This window comes from Phyllobates terribilis, unplaced genomic scaffold (assembly GCF_046119375.1).
Source record: "Phyllobates terribilis strain yellow unplaced genomic scaffold, ASM4611937v1 Scaffold_9__5_contigs__length_417890890, whole genome shotgun sequence".
Lineage (NCBI taxonomy): Eukaryota > Metazoa > Chordata > Amphibia > Anura > Dendrobatidae > Phyllobates > Phyllobates terribilis.
This window is the reverse complement of record NW_027362769.1, coordinates 409,983,805-410,004,165: the sequence shown is the minus strand read 5'-3', so window position 1 is coordinate 410,004,165 and position 20,361 is coordinate 409,983,805. Positions and strand designations below refer to the sequence as shown.

The 20,361-nt window shown below is 47.5% G+C and overlaps 1 protein-coding gene across 1 annotated transcript; it reads left to right on the top strand.

The window, feature by feature from the left end:
• The first annotated feature begins 1,780 nt into the window (after positions 1-1,780).
• LOC141162661 (uncharacterized) lies at positions 1,781-10,861 on the top strand. The gene is made up of 4 exons (XM_073648997.1): positions 1,781-2,201; positions 6,459-6,585; positions 6,923-6,996; positions 10,364-10,861. The coding sequence occupies exons 1-4, from the start codon at positions 1,886-1,888 to the stop codon at positions 10,636-10,638; spliced, it is 792 nt and encodes a 263-aa protein (XP_073505098.1). The 5' UTR covers positions 1,781-1,885; the 3' UTR covers positions 10,639-10,861.
• Positions 10,862-20,361: the final 9,500 nt, after the last annotated feature.

Genomic DNA, 20,361 nt, shown 5'->3' with positions numbered 1-20,361 from the left:
AGCGTCTCCCCACAGACACCGCGCCTCCCCACAGACACCGCGTCACCCCACAGACACCGCGTCTCCCCACAGACACCGCGTCTCTCTACAGACACAGCGTTTCCCTACAGATACCGCGTCTCCCCACACACACCGCGTCTCCCTACAGACACCGCGTCTCCCCACAGACACCGCGTCTCCCTACACACAGCGCGTCTCCCTACAGACACCGCGTCTCCCCACAGACACCGCGTCTCCCTACACACACCGCGTCTCCCTACAGACACCACGTCTCCCCACACACACCGCGTCTCCCTACACACACCGCGTCTCCCTACAGATACCGCGTCTCCCCACAGACACCGCGTCTCCCCACACACACCGCGCCTCCCCACAGACACCGCGTCTCCCTAGAGACACCGCGTCTCCCTAAAGACACAGCGTCTCCCCACAGACACCGCGTCTCCCCACAGACACCGCGCCTCCCCACAGACACCACGTCTCCCTACAGACACAGCGTCTCCCCACAGACACCGCGCCTTCCCACAGACACCGCATCTCCCTACAGATATCGCGTCTCCCCACAGACACCGCGTCTCCCCACAGACACCGCGTCTCCCTACAGACACAGCGTTTCCCTACAGACACCGCGTCTCCCCACACACACCGCGTCTCCCTACAGACACCGCGTCTCCCCACAGACACCGCGTCTCCCTACACACACCGCGTCTCCCTACAGACACCGCGTCTCCCCACACACACCGCGTCTCCCTACACACACCGCGTCTCCCTACAGACACCGCGTCTCCCCACAGACACCGCGTCTCCCCACACACACCGCGCCTCCCCACAGACACCGCGTCTCCCTACAGACACAGCATCTCCCTACACACACCGCGTCTCCCTACAGACACCGCGTCTCCCCACAGACACCGCGTCTCCCTACACACACCGCGTCTCCCTACAGACACCGCGTCTCCCCACAGACACCGCGTCTCCCCACACACACCGCGCCTCCCCACAGACACCGCGTCTCCCTACAGACACCGCGTCTCCCTACAGACACCGCGTCTCCCCACAGACACCGCGTCTCCCTACAGACACCGCGTCTCCCCACAGACTACGCGCCTCCCCACAGACACCGCGTCTCCCTACAGATACAGCGTCTCCCTACAGACACCGCGTCTCCCCACAGACACCGCGTCTCCCCACAGACACCGCGTCTCTGGTGCCAGGACAATATATGCGTGATTCATGGGGCAATAACTCATCAAATGCACCACTGCAGCAGCCCTGGAGGTAGACATGTGCCCCCCACCTCTGGGCCCGGCTGCACCGCCAGTATGTCCGCTCCTGACCTATACACAGGCTTTATCTACAGCCTCTACCTATAGATTTCAGCCCTCCATATAGTCTCTATGCCTCTACCTGTAGATATCAGCTGATGGGCAGAGACATGGACCCCGTGGTCTCGGTCATCTTGCCTGTGCTGATAACGAGATACCTGCGGAAACGTGACCACCACAGAGCTCCAAGCACCAGCCCAATGTTCAGCTCATTGACCAGACCCGAAAATACTTTTTCTACTATAGATGATGAAACAAATACAAAATAACCAAAAAACAAGTGTATAAGATAACAATGTATAAGTGTTGTGATAGAAGCCCCCGACCGGTGATGGACAATCGCTGAGTTTTGGGTGGAGTCGGATTTTTCTAGCAGAACAAATCAGAGGAGAATATAATCTGATGTATGAGGTTGATGTATCCGGTGCTGCTACTCTATTACCCCTCATCTTCCTCTGCTCACATGGAGCCTCCTCCTCTTCCTCCCTCTTCTTGGAAATTCTTTGATTTTCACTTTCGCATTGTTTTCCCTCCTGTGAACGCTCGGCTCCAGGTCAGACATGGATATCTTGCAGCTGAAGGAATACATCATATCTTACAACCTGAATGACTGCCCCCTGGGAAACCAGGGCTACAATCAAGTCCTCGTCCAGCTGATGGGCTTCCTGGGACACGGGAAATCCTCCTTGATCAACTCCTGTAAATATGCCCTCCACGATAAGGAGTTCACGGTCCACGCGGAGTCCGGCTCGGCCGACGGCGGCCTCACCACGGTCAGGAGAGCCTACCCCCTCACCACCGCAATCACCATGGTGGACAACCGAGGATGCGCCACGCTAAACCCCTTCGAGACCGGGGAGTTTTACACCCAGCTGGGTAAGTCCCATTTCATTGGGGAAAAATTACAGAAAAATCCAATTTAGTATCAGGCTAAAGTCCGGAACGGGTAAAACGGGACCAACGCCAGACCCCAACGGAGGCGTCTCCTGATTATCATCTCCTAGAACTTCCCATAAATATAATTCCGTCACGTTAAAGCGAAAGGATGATCCCGACCCCCCGTGACCGGAGGGACCCTACACCCTTCCTGTCTCGGATAGTTTCGTTTTAACACATTGATTTTTCCTTCTCTTCTTAGAAGAGACATCACGTTTCTTCTATTTTTCCCGCTCAATGGCCGTTTCGTAGAACGACTTGTAGTTTTCGATGACACCATTAATTTTACCTTATAATATCCGGGGAAAAAAGGAGAAAAATATCCAAGTGGATAAAATGTAGAATAAAACTGCAATTCTACCATTGTCTTTGGATTAATTAAAACCATGTAAGACAAATCAGATAAAATAAGGTGGAGGAATTCAGTTACGATGTGACTATACAGTACGGAGGGAGCCAGAGACCGGGGCAAATAACTAATCAAATATAAGATTTTCTACACCTTGTTAATGACCAAAAACTGCTCGGTTCTTAATATCCCCATCTATGAATAAAGTAGTCAAAAAAGTGCAGGTGCAAAAGTAAGAATGTATAAATCCAACAAATAAAGTGCCAGTGCACAATAAATTCATAATAATATAGATGACTGATGGAATACCAAGAATAACTAACCTCAGAAAACACGAAGATCACAGAGAAGGGGGTCACATCCATGTAATAATAATAAAAGGACTATAAACCCACTGTATCAAAGTGCAATGCGCGTCCTCACCCTGCAGCACGTTTCGCAATGCTTCCTCACGGAGTGGTAGTCAATTATTTTATCTCATCTGTCTTATCGTTTATAGTTTAATGTGTCTTGTTCCCTGGGGACTAAAACCGGTGATCATTTGATTGCTTGTACTTTGTACTGATGTATTTGGCGATGGAGTTAAGCCGCTGGCCGTCATGCTCAGTCATTGGAGAACAAGGATCTCACTGGGCACACAGGAAAATTGCAGCAATGTAAATTCTGCTGGCAGAGATTGGCAGCTGCATTTAAATGGTTAAATATCTGCGTTGGGAGTCGCTCAGTCGCTGCCGTTAGTGGCAGGCGATGGCTGTATAATGAAGCCCTCACCCAATATATACCAAGCACTATTACATCCTATGTCAGGAAGGGGTTAAAATATATAATTTAATCATGATCAATTAAAACCTTACCAAACGCAACCTTGACCATTGATAAGTGTCTGCAGGTCATAAAGACACCGAGAACCCGGATCCCCACCGAGCGGAGAGCAAGAGCTAACAATCCTTCTGTAGTGTGAATGAGGGATTTCAGATTCTAAACAATTCCCTGGCCGCCCCCAATGCTTCCCTCACCCACTGCTCCCCCACACCCCCGACTTATCAGAGGACTCCTTGTTTTATCACTTTCTTCACAGGTTATTCCCCATGTTGCCCTTGTTCTCGCACAGCCTGCTCCCTGTGCCACCCTCTTATTGTGCCACCCTCTTATTGTTCCACCCTCTTATTGTTCCACCCTCTTATTGTGCCACTCTCTTATTGTGCCACCCTCTTATTGTTCCACCCTCTTATTGTGCCACTTTCTTATTGTGCCACTTTCTTATTGTTCCACTCTCTTATTGTTCCACTCTCTTATTGTGCCACTCTCTTATTGTGCCTCTCTCTGATTGTGCCTCTCTCTTATTGTGCCTCTCTCTTATTGTGCCACCCTCTTATTGTGCCACCCTCTTATTGTGCCACTCTGTTACTGTGCCTCTCTCTTATTGTGCCACCCTCTTATTGTGCCACCCTCTTATTGTGCCACCCTCTTATTGTGCCACCCTCTTATTGTGCCACTGTTACTGTGCCTCTCTCTTATTGTGCCACCCTCTTATTGTGCCACCCTCTTATTGTGCCACTCTGTTACTGTGCCTCTCTCTTATTGTGCCACCCTCTTATTGTGCCACCCTCTTATTGTGCCACCCTCTTATTGTGCCACTCTCTTATTGTGCCACTCTCTTATTGCGCCACCCTCTTATTGTGCCACTCTGTTACTGTGCCTCTCTCTTATTGTGCCACTCTGTTATTGTGCCACCCTCTTATTGTGCCACCCTCTTATTCACACAGATATCTCCCCACGCCGCCCACTTTCTCACATACATGATTTTCCCATGCTGTCTGCTTTGTCACATTGACTGCTCCTTGTGTTTCTCTTTCTTACTCCATGCTGCCCCCTTTAGTACACATATTGCTTCTACATGCCCCCTTAGGACCCACTTTATCATGCCAATTGCTCCTTGTGGCCCAAGTTTCTCCATCATGCCGCCCTTTTCTCATGCAGACTTCTCCCTGTGTCTCTTTCACACACAGACTGCTCGCTATGTCCTTCTGTCACACGCAGACTGCTCGCTATGTCCTTCTGTCACACGCAGACTGCTCGCTATGTCCTTCTGTCACACGCAGACTGCTCGCTATGTCCTTCTGTCACACACAGGCTGCTCGCTATGTCCTTCTGTCACACACAGGCTGCTCGCTATGTCCTTCTGTCACTCACAGACTGCTCGCTATGTCCTTCTGTCACACACAGGCTGCTCGCTATGTCCTTCTGTCACACACAGACTGCTCGCTATGTCCTTCTGTCACACGCAGACTGCTCGCTATGTCCTTCTGTCACACACAGACTGCTCGCTATGTCCTTCTGTCACACACAGGCTGCTCGCTATGTCCTTCTGTCACTCACAGACTGCTCGCTATGTCCTTCTGTCACACACAGACTGCTCGCTATGTCCTTCTGTCACACACAGACTGCTCGCTATGTCCTTCTGTCACACACAGACTGCTCGCTATGTCCTTCTGTCACACACAGACTGCTCGCTTTGTCCTTCTGTCACACGCAGACTGCTCGCTATGTCCTTCTGTCACACACAGACTGCTCGCTATGTCCTTCTGTCACACGCAGACTGCTCGCTATGTCCTTCTGTCACACGCAGACTGCTCGCTATGTCCTTCTGTCACACGCAGACTGCTCGCTATGTCCTTCTGTCTCACACAGACTGCTCGCTATGTCCTTCTGTCTCACACAGACTGCTCGCTATGTCCTTCTGTCACACACAGACTGCTCGCTATGTCCTTCTGTCACACACAGACTGCTCGCTATGTCCTTCTGTCACACACAGACTGCTCGCTATGTCCTTCTGTCACACACAGACTGCTCGCTATGTCCTTCTGTCACACACAGACTGCTCGCTATGTCCTTCTGTCACACACAGACTGCTCGCTATGTCCTTCTGTCACACGCAGACTGCTCGCTATGTCCTTCTGTCACACGCAGACTGCTCGCTATGTCCTTCTGTCACACACAGACTGCTCGCTATGTCCTTCTGTCACACACAGACTGCTCGCTATGTCCTTCTGTCACACACAGACTGCTCGCTATGTCCTTCTGTCACACACAGACTGCTCGCTATGTCCTTCTGTCACACACAGACTGCTCGCTATGTCCTTCTGTCACACACAGACTGCTCGCTTTGTCCTTCTGTCACACGCAGACTGCTCGCTATGTCCTTCTGTCACACACAGACTGCTCGCTATGTCCTTCTGTCACACGCAGACTGCTCGCTATGTCCTTCTGTCACACGCAGACTGCTCGCTATGTCCTTCTGTCACACGCAGACTGCTCGCTATGTCCTTCTGTCTCACACAGACTGCTCGCTATGTCCTTCTGTCTCACACAGACTGCTCGCTATGTCCTTCTGTCACACACAGACTGCTCGCTATGTCCTTCTGTCACACACAGACTGCTCGCTATGTCCTTCTGTCACACACAGACTGCTCGCTATGTCCTTCTGTCACACGCAGACTGCTCGCTATGTCCTTCTGTCACACGCAGACTGCTCGCTATGTCCTTCTGTCACACGCAGACTGCTCGCTATGTCCTTCTGTCTCACACAGACTGCTCGCTATGTCCTTCTGTCTCACACAGACTGCTCGCTATGTCCTTCTGTCACACACAGACTGCTCGCTATGTCCTTCTGTCACACACAGACTGCTCGCTATGTCCTTCTGTCACACACAGACTGCTCGCTATGTCCTTCTGTCACACACAGACTGCTCGCTATGTCCTTCTGTCTCACACAGACTGCTCGCTATGTCCTTCTGTCACACGCAGACTGCTCGCTATGTCCTTCTGTCTATTTTCTTATTTTCCAGCGAATTTTGTCCCATTGAACGAAGGAGTGGAATGGACAAAGGAGTTTGATGAAGTGTTGAATCGCTTGGAAGACGCCGATATCGAGCCAAACTTCAGAGATATTATTGTGCCGGTCTTCGTCTACAGGTAGGGGATTATCTGGGGATTACGTCTGGTGCAGGGACCCCTGCATGGGGTCAATAGTCCTGGCACCGTGCGAGATGAACCTTCATCTTAGTGAACGCTGAGCACGAGACCTCCCATGTACAGCGCCATTACTATCGGGGTACGCAGTCTCCAGCAGACCCTGTCTATATGCAAAAGGTCAGTAATAATGGGGGGAACGAGGACTTGGCCAGACGACGACCACATGCACCATCACCAAACACGGACACCGTGAGGATGGAGGGGCGAACCCTGCAGAACAGAAGACATATCAGGGTGACCAGATCCACGGGAAACCATAACATTACTGTCCTTACAGTGTGAAGAGGGAAATTGCTGCTAACGAGATGGAAGAAATCAAGACGTTCCTGAGAACCTGTAGAGACCTGACAGGTAAGAAGCGAGCGCAGCATTATATATATATATATATTACTATATCCATTACAGCTATCAGAGACTGGCATATGGAGGGCGCATAATGGCCCCCAATATAGAGAGGCGGAAGGTGCATAGACCCCCAGTATAGACAGGAGAGAGGTACATACCCCCAATATAGAGAGGTAGACCGTGCATATAGACCCTAGTATAGAGAGGTAGAAGGTGCATAGACCCCCAGTATACAGAGACAGAAGGTGCATAGACCCCCAGTATAGAGAGGCAGAAGGTGCATAGAAACCCCCAATATAGAGAGGCAGAAGGTGCATCGAGACCCCCAATATAGAGAGGCGAAAGGTGCATAGAGACCCACAATATAGAGAGGCAGAAGGTGCATAGGGACCCCAATATAGAGAGGCAGAAGGTGCATAGACCCCCAGTATAGAGAGACAGAAGGAACAGATAGACCCCCAATATAGATGCAGAAGGTGCATAGACCCCCAGTATAGACAGGAGAGAGGTACATACCCCCAATAAAGAGGTAGACCGTGCATATAGACCCTAGTATAGAGAGGTAGCATAGACCCCCAATATACAGAGACAGAAGGTGCATAGACCCCCAGTATACAGAGACAGAAGGTGCATAGACCCCCAGTATAGAGAGGCAGAAGGTGCATAGAAACCCCCAATATAGAGAGGCAGAAGGAGCATCGAGACCCCCAATATAGAGAGGCGAAAGGTGCATAGAGACCCACAATATAAAGAGGCAGAAGGTGCATAGAGACCCCCAATATAGAGAGGCGGAAGGTGCATAGAGACCCACAATATAGAGAGGCAGAAGGAGCATCGAGACCACCAATATAGAGAGGCGGAAGGTGCATAGAGACCCACAATATAGAGAGGCAGAAGGTGCATAGAGACCCCAATATAGAGAGGCAGAAGGTGCATAGACCCCCGGTATAGAGAGACAGAAGGAACAGATAGACCCCCAATATAGATGCAGAAGGTGCCTAGAACCCCAGTATAGACAGGAGAGAGGTACATACCCCCAATAAAGAGGTAGACCATGCATATAGACCCTAGTATAGAGAGGTAGCATAGACCCCCAATATACAGAGACAGAAGGTGCATAGACCCCCAGTATACAGAGGCAGAAGGTGCATAGACCCCCAGTATACAGAGACTGAAGGTGCATAGAGACCCCCAATATAGAGAGGCAGAAGGTGCATAGAGACCCCCAATATAGAGAGGCAGAAGGTGCATAGAGACCCACAATATAGAGAGGCAGAAGGTGCATAGAGACGCCCAATATAGAGAGGCAGAAGGTGCATAGACCCCCAGTATAGAGAGACAGAAGGAACAGATAGACCCCCAATATAGATGCAGAAGGTGCATAGAACCCCAGTATAGACAGGAGAGAGGTACATACCCCCAATAAAGAGGTAGACCGTGCATATAGACCCTAGTATAGAGAGGTAGCATAGACCCCCAATATACAGAGACAGAAGGTGCATAGACCCCCAGTATACAGAGACAGAAGGTGCATAGACCCCCAGTATACAGAGACTGAAGGTGCATAGAGACCCCCAATATAGAGAGACAGAAGGTGCATAGAGACCCCCAATATAGAGAGGCAGAAGGTGCATAGAGACCCACAATATAGAGAGGCAGAAGGTGCATCGAGACCCCCAATATAGAGAGGCAGAAGGTGCATAGAGACCCCCAATATAGAGAGGCAGAAGGTGCATCGAGACCCCCAATATAGAGAGGCAGAAGGTGCATAGAGACCCCCAATATAGAGAGGCAGAAGGTGCATAGACCCCCAGTATAGAGAGGCAGAAGGTGCATAGACCCCCAGTATACAGAGACAGAAGATGCATAGACCCCCAGTATAGACAGAAGACTGGTACATAAACCCAATATAGAGAGGTAGACCGTGCATATAGACCCTAGTATAGAGAGGCAGAAGGTGCATAGAGACCCCCAATATAGAGAGGCAGAAGGTGCATAGACCCCCGGTATAGAGAGACAGAAGGAACAGATAGACCCCCAATATAGATGCAGAAGGTGCATAGACCCTCAGTATAGACAGGAGAGAGGTACATACCCCCAATATAGAGAGGTAGACCATGCATATAGACCCTAGTATAGAGAGGTAGCATAGACCCCCAGTATACAGAGACAGAAGGTGCATAGACCCCAGTATACAGAGGCAGAAGGTGCATAGACCCCCAGTATACATAGTTACATAGTTACATAGTTTATAAGGCCGAAAAAAGACAATCGTCCATCCAGTTCAGCCTATTTCTTGTGCACTGCAGCTATTCCGCAGCGTTGATCCAGGGGAAGGCAAAAAAAAACCATGCGGTAGAGGCCAATTTACATCATTGAGGAAAAATTCACTTCCCGACTCCAATCTGGCAGTCAGATTAAATCCCTGGATTAATTAACTAAGCATAAGATGTAATTTTATTGTTCTCCAGAAAGGCGTCCAGGCCTCTCTTGAACTCATTAAGTGAGTTGGACATCACCACTTCCTCTCCCAGAGAGTTCCAGAGTCTCACGGCTCTGACCGTAAAGAATCCCCTTCTATGCTGGTGCAGGAACCTCCTTTCCTCCAGACGCATAGTGTGCCCCCTCGTCTTTGTCACCATCCTTGGTATAAACAGGTCATGGGAGAGATCTCTGTACTGCCCCCTGATGTATTTATACATGTTTATGAGGTCTCCCCTAAGCCTTCTCTTTTCCAACGTAAATAGGCCTAATTTTGACAACCTCTCTGGGTATTCTAGTCCCTCCATTCCCTTTATTACCTTAGTCGCCCTCCTTTGTACCCTCTCTAGCTCCAATATGTCTTTCCTGAGCACCGGAGCCCAGAACTGTGCACAATATTCTAAGTGCGGCCTTACCAGCGCTTTATACAGAGGAAGAGACAGAAGGTGCATAGACCCCCAGTATACAGAGACAGAAGGTGCATAGACCCCAGTATAGAGGCCAGAAGGTGCGTAGACCCCCAATATAGAGGTAGAAGGTGCGTAGACCCCCAGTATAGAGAGACAGAAGGTGCATAGACCCCCAGTATACAGAGACAGAAGGTGCATAGACCCCCAGTATAAAGAGATATAAGGTGCATAGACCCCCGGTATAGAGAGGCAGAAGGAACAGATAGACCCCCAGTATAGAGAGGTAGAAGGTGCATAGACCCCCAGTATAGAGAGGTAGAAAGTGCATAGACCCCCAGTGAAGCCCCCAATTTAGAGTGTCAAAACTGGCATATAGACCCCAGTCCTGGACCTGCCGCCTTGGCTCGTGTCGCTGGTTGGCTGCACTATGATTATTGGGGGTCGTTCTCTTCTATAGTAATGGTTATTCCTCCACTACGCAGGGATCTTCCCCATCATCGTCCTCACCCACAAGACCAGCGGCCCCTTCTCCAAATTCCGTGACCTGTTTGAGGGCATGGGGGCTGAAGAAATCTTCTCGGTGGAGAACTACACGAGTGAGGACAATCTGAAGACCCTGGGGAGACATCTGCAGTTCCTGAACCTGATCCACAAAGTCTTACTGAACGTCAACTTCAGGATGTCCGAGGAACGCAATCCCCGGAGAGAGAGAGCCGAGCGCAAGAAGTTTCTACACAAGTTCTTCCATAAGAGATGACTTCAGAAAGACGAGGGAGGAGATGGAGGACGGGACGGGGCAGCGAAGCTTTATATGGAGGAGATCCGCCTAAAACATCACAGGGGAACCGAAAATAATATTCACTGGACCAAAAATATCTGGTTAGGACTCCATAGAAGATACGAGCAGAAGATCTGAGGCGGGAAAAGTCCTATTAATATCACGGACACCAGGCGGCGCAATAAATGGCACTTTGGCTGATTTTACGCCTCTATCGTCGTTTTGTAGAACGTATTTGGGGCTTCACATAGATATACAACCACTCACACTGGAAAACGACCCAACTCATGGCAGACATGTCGTCAAACATCTATACACTGTACAGGAGACAGGATACAATGTGTATATAGTGTACAGGAGACAGGATACAATTTATATATAGTGTGCAGGAGACAGGATACAATGTATATATACTGTACAGGAGACAGGATACAATGTATATATACTGTACAGGAGACAAGATACAATGTGCATATAGTGTACAGGAGACAGGATTCAATGTGTATATAGTGTACAGGAGACAGGATACAATGTGTATATAGTGTACAGGAGACAGGATACAATGTGTATATAGCGTACAGGAGACAGGATACAATGTATATATACTGTACAGGAGACAAGATACAATGTGCATATAGTGTACAGGAGACAAGATACAATGTGTATATAGTGTACAGGAGACAGGATACAATGTGTATATAGTGTACAGGAGACAGGATACAATGTATATATAGCGTACAGGAGACAGGATACAATGTATATATACTGTACAGGAGACAAGATACAATGTGCATATAGTGTACAGGAGACAAGATACAATGTGCATATAGTGTACAGGAGACAAGATACAATGTGTATATAGTGTACAGGAGACAGGATACAATGTGTATATAGTGTACAGGAGACAGGATACAATGTATATATACTGTACAGGAGACAAGATACAATGTGCATATAGTGTACAGGAGACAGGATTCAATGTGTATATAGTGTACAGGAGACAGGATACAATGTGTATATAGCGTACAGGAGACAGGATACAATGTATATATACTGTACAGGAGACAGGATACAATGTGTATATAGTGTACAGGAGACAGGATACAATGTGTATATAGTGTACAGGAGACAAGATACAATGTGCATATAGTGTACAGGAGACAGGATTCAATGTGTATATAGTGTACAGGAGACAGGATACAATGTATATATACTGTACAGGAGACAAGATACAATGTGCATATAGTGTACAGGAGACAGGATTCAATGTGTATATAGTGTACAGGAGACAGGATACAATGTGTATATAGCGTACAGGAGACAGGATACAATGTGTATATAGCGTACAGGAGACAGGATACAATGTGTATATAGCGTACAGGAGACAGGATACAATGTATATATAGCGTACAGGAGACAGGATACAATGTGTATATAGTGTACAGGAGACAGGATACAATGTGTATATAGTGTACAGGAGACAGGATACAATGTATATATACTGTACAGGAGACAAGATACAATGTGCATATAGTGTACAGGAGACAGGATTCAATGTGTATATAGTGTACAGGAGACAGGATACAATGTGTATATAGTGTACAGGAGACAGGATACAATGTATATATAGCATACAGGAGACAGGATACAATGTGTATATAGCGTACAGGAGACAGGATACAATGTATATATAGCGTACAGGAGACAGGATACAATGTGTATATAGTGTACAGGAGACAGGATACAATGTATATATAGCGTACAGGAGACAGGATACAATGTGTATATAGCGTACAGGAGACAGGATACAATGTGTATATAGCGTACAGGAGACAGGATACAATGTATATATAGCGTACAGGAGACAGGATACAATGTGTATATAGCGTACAGGAGACAGGATACAATGTGTATATAGCGTACAGGAGACAGGATACAATGTATATATACTGTACAGGAGACAGGATACAATGTGTATATAGTGTACAGGAGACAGGATACAATGTATATATACTGTACAGGAGACAGGATACAATGTGTATATAGTGTACAGGTGACAGGATACAATGTGTATATAGTGTACAGGAGACAAGATACAATGTGTATATACTGTACAGGAGACAGGATTCAATGTGTATATAGTGTACAGGAGACAGGATACAATGTGTATATAGTGTACAGGAGACAGGATACAATGTGTATATAGTGTACAGGAGACAGGATACAATGTATATATACTGTACAGGAGACAGGATTCAATGTGTATATAGTGTACAGGAGACAGGATACAATGTGTATATAGTGTACAGGAGACAGGATACAATGTGTATATAGTGTACAGGAGACAGGATACAATGTATATATACTGTACAGGAGACAGGATACAATGTGTATATAGTGTACAGGTGACAGGATACAATGTGTATATACTGTACAGGAGACAAGATACAATGTGTATATACTGTACAGGAGACAGGATACAATGTGTATATAGTGTACAGGAGACAAGATACAATGTGTATATACTGTACAGGAGACAGGATACAATGTGTATATACTGTACAGGAGACAGGATTCAATGTGTATATAGTGTACAGGAGACAGGATACAATGTATATATAGCGTACAGGAGACAGGATACAATGTATATATACTGTACAGGAGACAGGATACAATGTGTATATACTGTACAGGAGACGGGATACAATGTGTATATAGCGTACAGGAGACAGGATACAATGTGTATATAGCGTACAGGAGACAGGATACAATGTATATATACTGTACAGGAGACAGGATACAATGTATATATAGTGTACAGGAGACAGGATACAATGTGTATATAGTGTACAGGAGACAGGATACAATGTATATATAGTGTACAGGAGACAGGATACAATGTGTATATACTGTACAGGAGACAGGATACAGTGTATATACTGTACAGAAGACAGGATACAATGTGTATATACTGTACAGGAGACAGGATACAATGTGTATATACTGTACAGGATACAATGTGTATATAGTGTACAGGAGACAGGGTACAATGTATATATATTGGACAGGAGACAGGATACAATGTGTATATAGTGTACAGGAGACAGGATACAATGTATATATACTGTACAGGAGACAGGATACAATGTGTATATAGTGTACAGGAGACGGGATACAATGTGTATATAGTGTACAGGAGACGGGATACAATGTGTATATACTGTACAGGAGACGGGATACAATGTGTATATAGTGTACAGGAGACAGGATACAATGTGTATATAGTGTACAGGAGACGGGATACAATGTGTATATAGTGTACAGGAGACAGGGCACAATGTGCATATACTGTACAGGAGACAGGATACAATGTATATATACTATACAGAAGACAGGATACAATGTGTATATAGTGTACAGGAGACAGGATACAATGTGTATATAGTGTACAGGAGACAGGATACAATGTGTATATACTGTACAGGAGACAGGATACAGTGTATATACTGTACAGAAGACAGGATACAATGTGTATATACTGTACAGGAGACAGGATACAATGTGTATATACTGTACAGGATACAATGTGTATATAGTGTACAGGAGACAGGGTACAATGTATATATATTGGACAGGAGACAGGATACAATGTGTATATAGTGTACAGGAGACAGGATACAATGTATATATACTGTACAGGAGACAGGATACAATGTGTATATAGTGTACAGGAGACGGGATACAATGTGTATATAGTGTACAGGAGACGGGATACAATGTGTATATACTGTACAGGAGACGGGATACAATGTGTATATAGTGTACAGGAGACAGGATACAATGTGTATATAGTGTACAGGAGACGGGATACAATGTGTATATAGTGTACAGGAGACAGGGCACAATGTGCATATACTGTACAGGAGACAGGATACAATGTATATATACTATACAGAAGACAGGATACAATGTGTATATAGTGTACAGGAGACAGGATACAATGTGTATATAGTGTACAGGAGACAGGATACAATGTGTATATACTGTACAGGATACAATGTGTATATACTGTACAGGAGACAGGATACAATGTATATATAGTGTACAGGAGACAGGATACAATGTGTATATAGTGTACAGGAGACAGGATACAATGTATATATAGTGTACAGGAGACAGGATACAATGTGTATATACTGTACAGGAGACAGGATACAATGTGTATATAGTGTACAGGAGACAGGATACAATGTGTATATACTGTACAGGAGACAGGATACAATGTGTATATAGTGTACAGGAGACAGGATACAATGTGTATATACTGTACAGGAGACAGGATACAATGTATATATAGTGTACAGGAGACAGGATACAATGTGTATATACTGTACAGGAGACAGGATACAATGTGTATATAGTGTACAGGAGACAGGATACAATGTGTATCGGATTGTGATTGCGTTTAATTCCGCAGCTTGTCCATTCTTTGTAGCATTTCTGCAGCGTTTCCCGCCCATTGAGTTCAACTGAACCGCAGCAAACCCATCGGGATAGATTTGTGGATTTGCTGCGGTTGTTTCCTGCGTATTTGACTGACTCAATTCAATTCCATGAGTCAAATACACTGCAAAAACGCACAAAGAATGGTACCCGGGCCGTAGAAGAAAACTACTCCTTCCATCATCCAGCTGCAGCTCCCGATGATAACAGCGAAAGCCACGCGGCTGAGGGGAGAAGTAGTCTCCTCAGCCGGCGTCTGTTTATGGTGTAAAAATCTACATTAAAATTAAAAACACCTTTCATTCTCACCTGTCCGCCATCCTCCCGATGTCCCCTGGCAGCCCAATCACCCGGCAGCCAGCAATACACTGACAGGAGCGCGCTCGCTCCTGGCAGTGTACATCGCTGCACTGCCGGGACTGAGTTCACCTGCGTTCATCAGCTGAGAGCTCCAGGACCTCACTTTACGGCACCGGTGCTGCGTGGGAATTTGCAGTAAATGAGGACATCGAGGCTTATCAGCTGATGAACTCAGGTGAACACAGCCAGCAGCGCAGCGATGTACACTGACAGGAGTTATTACACTCCTGTCAGTGTACAGTGCTGTCTTCTACAGCAGTGAGGGATATGGTTGTTTTTTATTTTTGGTTTCTCACAGGAGACAAGGGCTTCGGGAACTGGGCATTAGGTAAGTAAATTATTAAAACAGTGTGTTTTTTATTTTATTAAAAGACTTTATTCTGGCCGCGTCTTTATTGAAAAAGTGTCAAAACCTTTTACTATGGGGTTAGTAATGGGGGTGGCTTATAGACGCCCTCCATTACTAACCTGGGCTTCATATTAGCCGCCAATACAAGGCTGACGTGAACCCCAACCTTATTACCCCACTTGCCACCGCTACATGGAATCTTATGGATGCGCCATTCCTGGGACTGCTGAGGGGTGGTATTATTAGCCTAGCAGGGGGCTAGCGACTCCACAAGAGAATTTGACATGCTGCAGTCCTGAAAGACTCGTCACATGTCAGTGTCCACGGGTGATCCGCAGCCTCTGATGCACGCATAGTGGACATGGTATTTCTAGAGATCCCATCCCCTATGCTGTAACATCTGGACGCTGCGGGTTTGATGCTGTATAAACAAACCCGCAGCAGGTCAATTTCTGTAGTAGACACGCTAGTCTCCGCTGCAGATTTTGACCGATTGAAGTGTCATTATATGCGGTGGATCCGCATGTACTGACAGCAAAAGTGCGGCATTAGAACACAGCGTTTTGGACGCAGCAAAAATATGCTGTATCCAAAGCGCTGCTTGTTGCTGGTCCTGGGGACATAGTGGCTAAAGAAACAGCTGTGACCTGTTATTAATAGCCAGGAATCATGTTTACCTAATGGCACCTTCCTAGGTTAAAAATAGCAGCTCACAGCTGCCCCAGAAATAACTTGAATGGAAATGCTAATGAGATTGGGGGTATGGGATTAGCTGACACCTAGCCCTTTTGTTTGGTGATGAAAAGGTGTCAGACTTTTATTACTAAACCTAAGTAAAGAGTTAAATAAACACACAGACACAGAGTAAATGCTTTATTTAGCTTCAAAAACATTCATTGTTGTACAAAAACACATCAAAAAACGCAGCAAAACGCACATTTTTTCTACAGCATTTTTCCTGCCAAGAGATGCAGAAACGCTGCTGAAAGTTCTGCAATCAAATCCTGAACATGCGCACATAGCCTTAGTGGTATACTCCACAAATCTGCTGTTTATGGAAGAGCGGCAAGAATAAAGACATTTTTGAAAGCCATAAGATCCATGTAGGGGACAAAGCGAGCATGTGGAAGAAGGGGCTCTGCTCAGGTCAGGTCAGACCAAAGTGTACCAGAAAACTAACACTGCTCATCACACTGAAAACACCATCCCCACCGTCACACATGGTGGAGGCAGCATCCTGCTGCGGGGAGGCTTTTCTCCAACAGGGGCAGAGAAGCTGGTCAAAGGTGATGGGAAGATGGATGGAGCTAAATACAGGGCAATCGTGGAGGAAAACCTGTTAGAGGACGTTAAAGACTTGAGACTTGGGTGTAGGTTCACCTTCCAGCAGGACAACAACCCCCAGCATCCTGCCAGAGCTACAATGGAGGGTTTAGATCAGAGCATATTCCTGTGTGTGAACGGCGCAGTCACAGTCCAGACCCAAATCCCAGAGAATCTGTGTGTGCAAAGCTGGAGAGACAGACCCCAAAAGAGTGCAGCAGAGAAAGGTGGGAGAGACAGACCCCAAAAGAGTGCAGCAGAGAAAGGTGGGAGAGACAGACCCCAAAAGAGTGCAGCAGAGAAAGGTGGGAGAGACAGACCCCAAAAGAGTGCAGCAGAGAAAGGTGGAGAGACAGACCCCAAAAGAGTGCAGCAGAGAAAGGTGGAGAGACAGACCCCAAAAGACTGCAGAGAAAAGTGGAGAGACAGACCCCAAAAGACTGCAGAGAAAAGTGGAGAGACAGACCCCAAAAGACTGCAGAGAAAGGTGGGAGAGACAGACCCCAAAAGACTGCAGCGTAAGGTGGGAGAGACAGACCCCAAAAGACTGCAGCGTAAGGTGGGAGAGACAGACCCCAAAAGACTGCAGCGTAAGGTGGGAGAGACAGACCCCAAAAGACTGCAGCGAGAGGTTGAGAGACAGACCCCAAAAGACTGCAGAGAAAGGTGGAGAGACAGACCCCAAAAGACTGCAGAGAAAGGTGGAGAGACAGACCTCAAAAGACTGGAGAGACAGACCCCAAAGGACGGCAGAGACAGGTGGGAGAGACAGACCCCAAAAGACTGCAGCGAGAGGTGGAGAGACAGACCCCAAAAGACTGCAGAGAAAGCTGGAGAGACAGACCCCAAAAGACTGCAGCGAGAGGTGGGAGAGACAGACCCCAAAAGACTGCAGAGAAAGGTGGAGAGACAGACTCCAAAAGACTGCAGAGAAAGGTGGAGAGACAGACTCCAAAAGACTGCAGAGAAAGGTGGAGAGACAGACCCCAAAAGACTGCAGAGAAAGGTGGAGAGACAGACCCCAAAAGACTGCAGAGAAAGGTGGGAGAGACAGACCCCAAAAGACTGCAGAGAAAGGTGGGAGAGACAGACCCCAAAAGACTGCAGAGAAAGGTGGAGAGACAGACCTCAAAAGACTGGAGAGACAGACCCAAAAAGACTGCAGAGACAGACCCCAAAAGACTGCAGAGAAAGGTGGAGAGACAGACCCCAAAAGACTGCAGAGAAAGGTGGGAGAGACAGACCCCAAAGACTGCAGCGAGAGGTGGGAGAGACAGACCCCAAAAGACTGCAGAGAGAGGTGGAGAGACAGACCCCAAAAGACTGCAGAGAAAGCTGGAGAGACAGACCCCAAAAGACTGGAGAGACAGACCCCAAAAGACTGCAGAGAAAGGTGGGAGAGACAGACCCCAAAGACTGCAGCGAGAGGTGGGAGAGACAGACCCCAAAAGACTGGAGAGACAGACCCCAAAAGACTGCAGAGAAAGGTGGAGAGACAGACCCCAAAAGACTGCAGAGAAAGGTGGAGAGACAGACCCCAAAAGACTGCAGAGAAAGGTGGAGAGACAGACCCCAAAAGACTGCAGAGAAAGGTGGAGAGACAGACCCAAAAAGACTGCAGAGAAAGGTGGAGAGACAGACCCAAAAAGACTGCAGAGAAAGGTGGAGAGACCCCAAAAGACTGGAGAGAAAGGTGGAGAGACAGACCCCAAAAGACTGCAGAGAAAGCTGGAGAGACAGACCCCAAAAGACTGCAGAGAAAGGTGGAGAGACAGACCCCAAAAGACTGCAGAGAAAGGTGGAGAGACAGACTCCAAAAGACTGCAGAGAAAGGTGGAGAGACAGACCCCAAAAGACTGCAGAGAAAGGTGGAGAGACAGACCCCAAAAGACTGCAGAGAAAGGTGGGAGAGACAGACCCCAAAAGACTGCAGAGAAAGGTGGAGAGACAGACCCCAAAAGACTGCAGAGAAAGGTGGGAGAGACAGACCCCAAAAGACTGCAGAGAAAGGTGGAGAGACAGACCCCAAAAGACTGCAGAGAAAGGTGGAGAGACAGACCCCAAAAGACTGCAGAGAAAGGTGGGAGAGACAGACCCCAAAAGACTGCAGAGAAAGGTGGAGAGACAGACCTCAAAAGACTGCAGAGAAAGGTGGAGAGACAGACCCCAAAAGACTGCAGAGACAGACCCCAAAAGACTGCAGAGAAAGGTGGAGAGACAGACCCCAAAAGACTGCAGAGAAAGGTGGGAGAGACAGACCCCAAAGACTGCAGCGAGAGGTGGGAGAGACAGACCCCAAAAGACAGCAGAGAGAGGTGGAGAGACAGACCCCAAAAGACTGCAGAGAAAGCTGGAGAGACAGACCCCAAAAGCCTGGAGAGAAAGCTGGAGAGACAGACCCCAAAAGACTGCAGAGAAAGCTGGAGAGACAGACCCCAAAAGACTGCAGAGAAAGCTGGAGAGACAGACCCCAAAAGACTGCAGAGACAGACCCCAAAAGACTGCAGAGAAAGGTGGAGAGACAGACCCCAAAAGACTGCAGAGAAAGGTGGGAGAGACAGACCCCAAAGACTGCAGCGAGAGGTGGGAGAGACAGACCCCAAAAGACTGCAGAGAAAGGTGGAGAGACAGACCCCAAAAGACTGCAGAGAAAGCTGGAGAGACAGACCCCAAAAGACTGCAGAGAAAGCTGGAGAGACAGACCCCAAAAGACTGCAGAGACAGACCCCAAAAGACTGCAGAGAAAGGTGGAGAGACAGACCCCAAAAGACTGCAGAGAAAGCTGGAGAGACAGACCCCAAAAGACTGCAGAGACAGACCCCAAAAGACTGCAGAGAAAGGTGGAGAGACAGACCCCAAAAGACTGCAGAGAAAGCTGGAGAGACAGACCCCAAAAGACTGCAGAGAAAGGTGGAGAGACAGACTCCAAAAGACTGCAGAGAAAGCTGGAGAGACAGACCCCAAAAGACTGCAGAGAAAGGTGGAGAGACAGACCCCAAAAGACTGCAGAGAAAGGTGGAGAGACAGACCCCAAAAGACTGCAGAGAAAGGTGGAGAGACAGACCCCAAAAGACTGCAGAGAAAGGTGGGAGAGACAGACCCCAAAAGACTGCAGAGAAAGGTGGGAGAGACAGACCCCAAAAGACTGCAGAGAAAGGTGGGAGAGA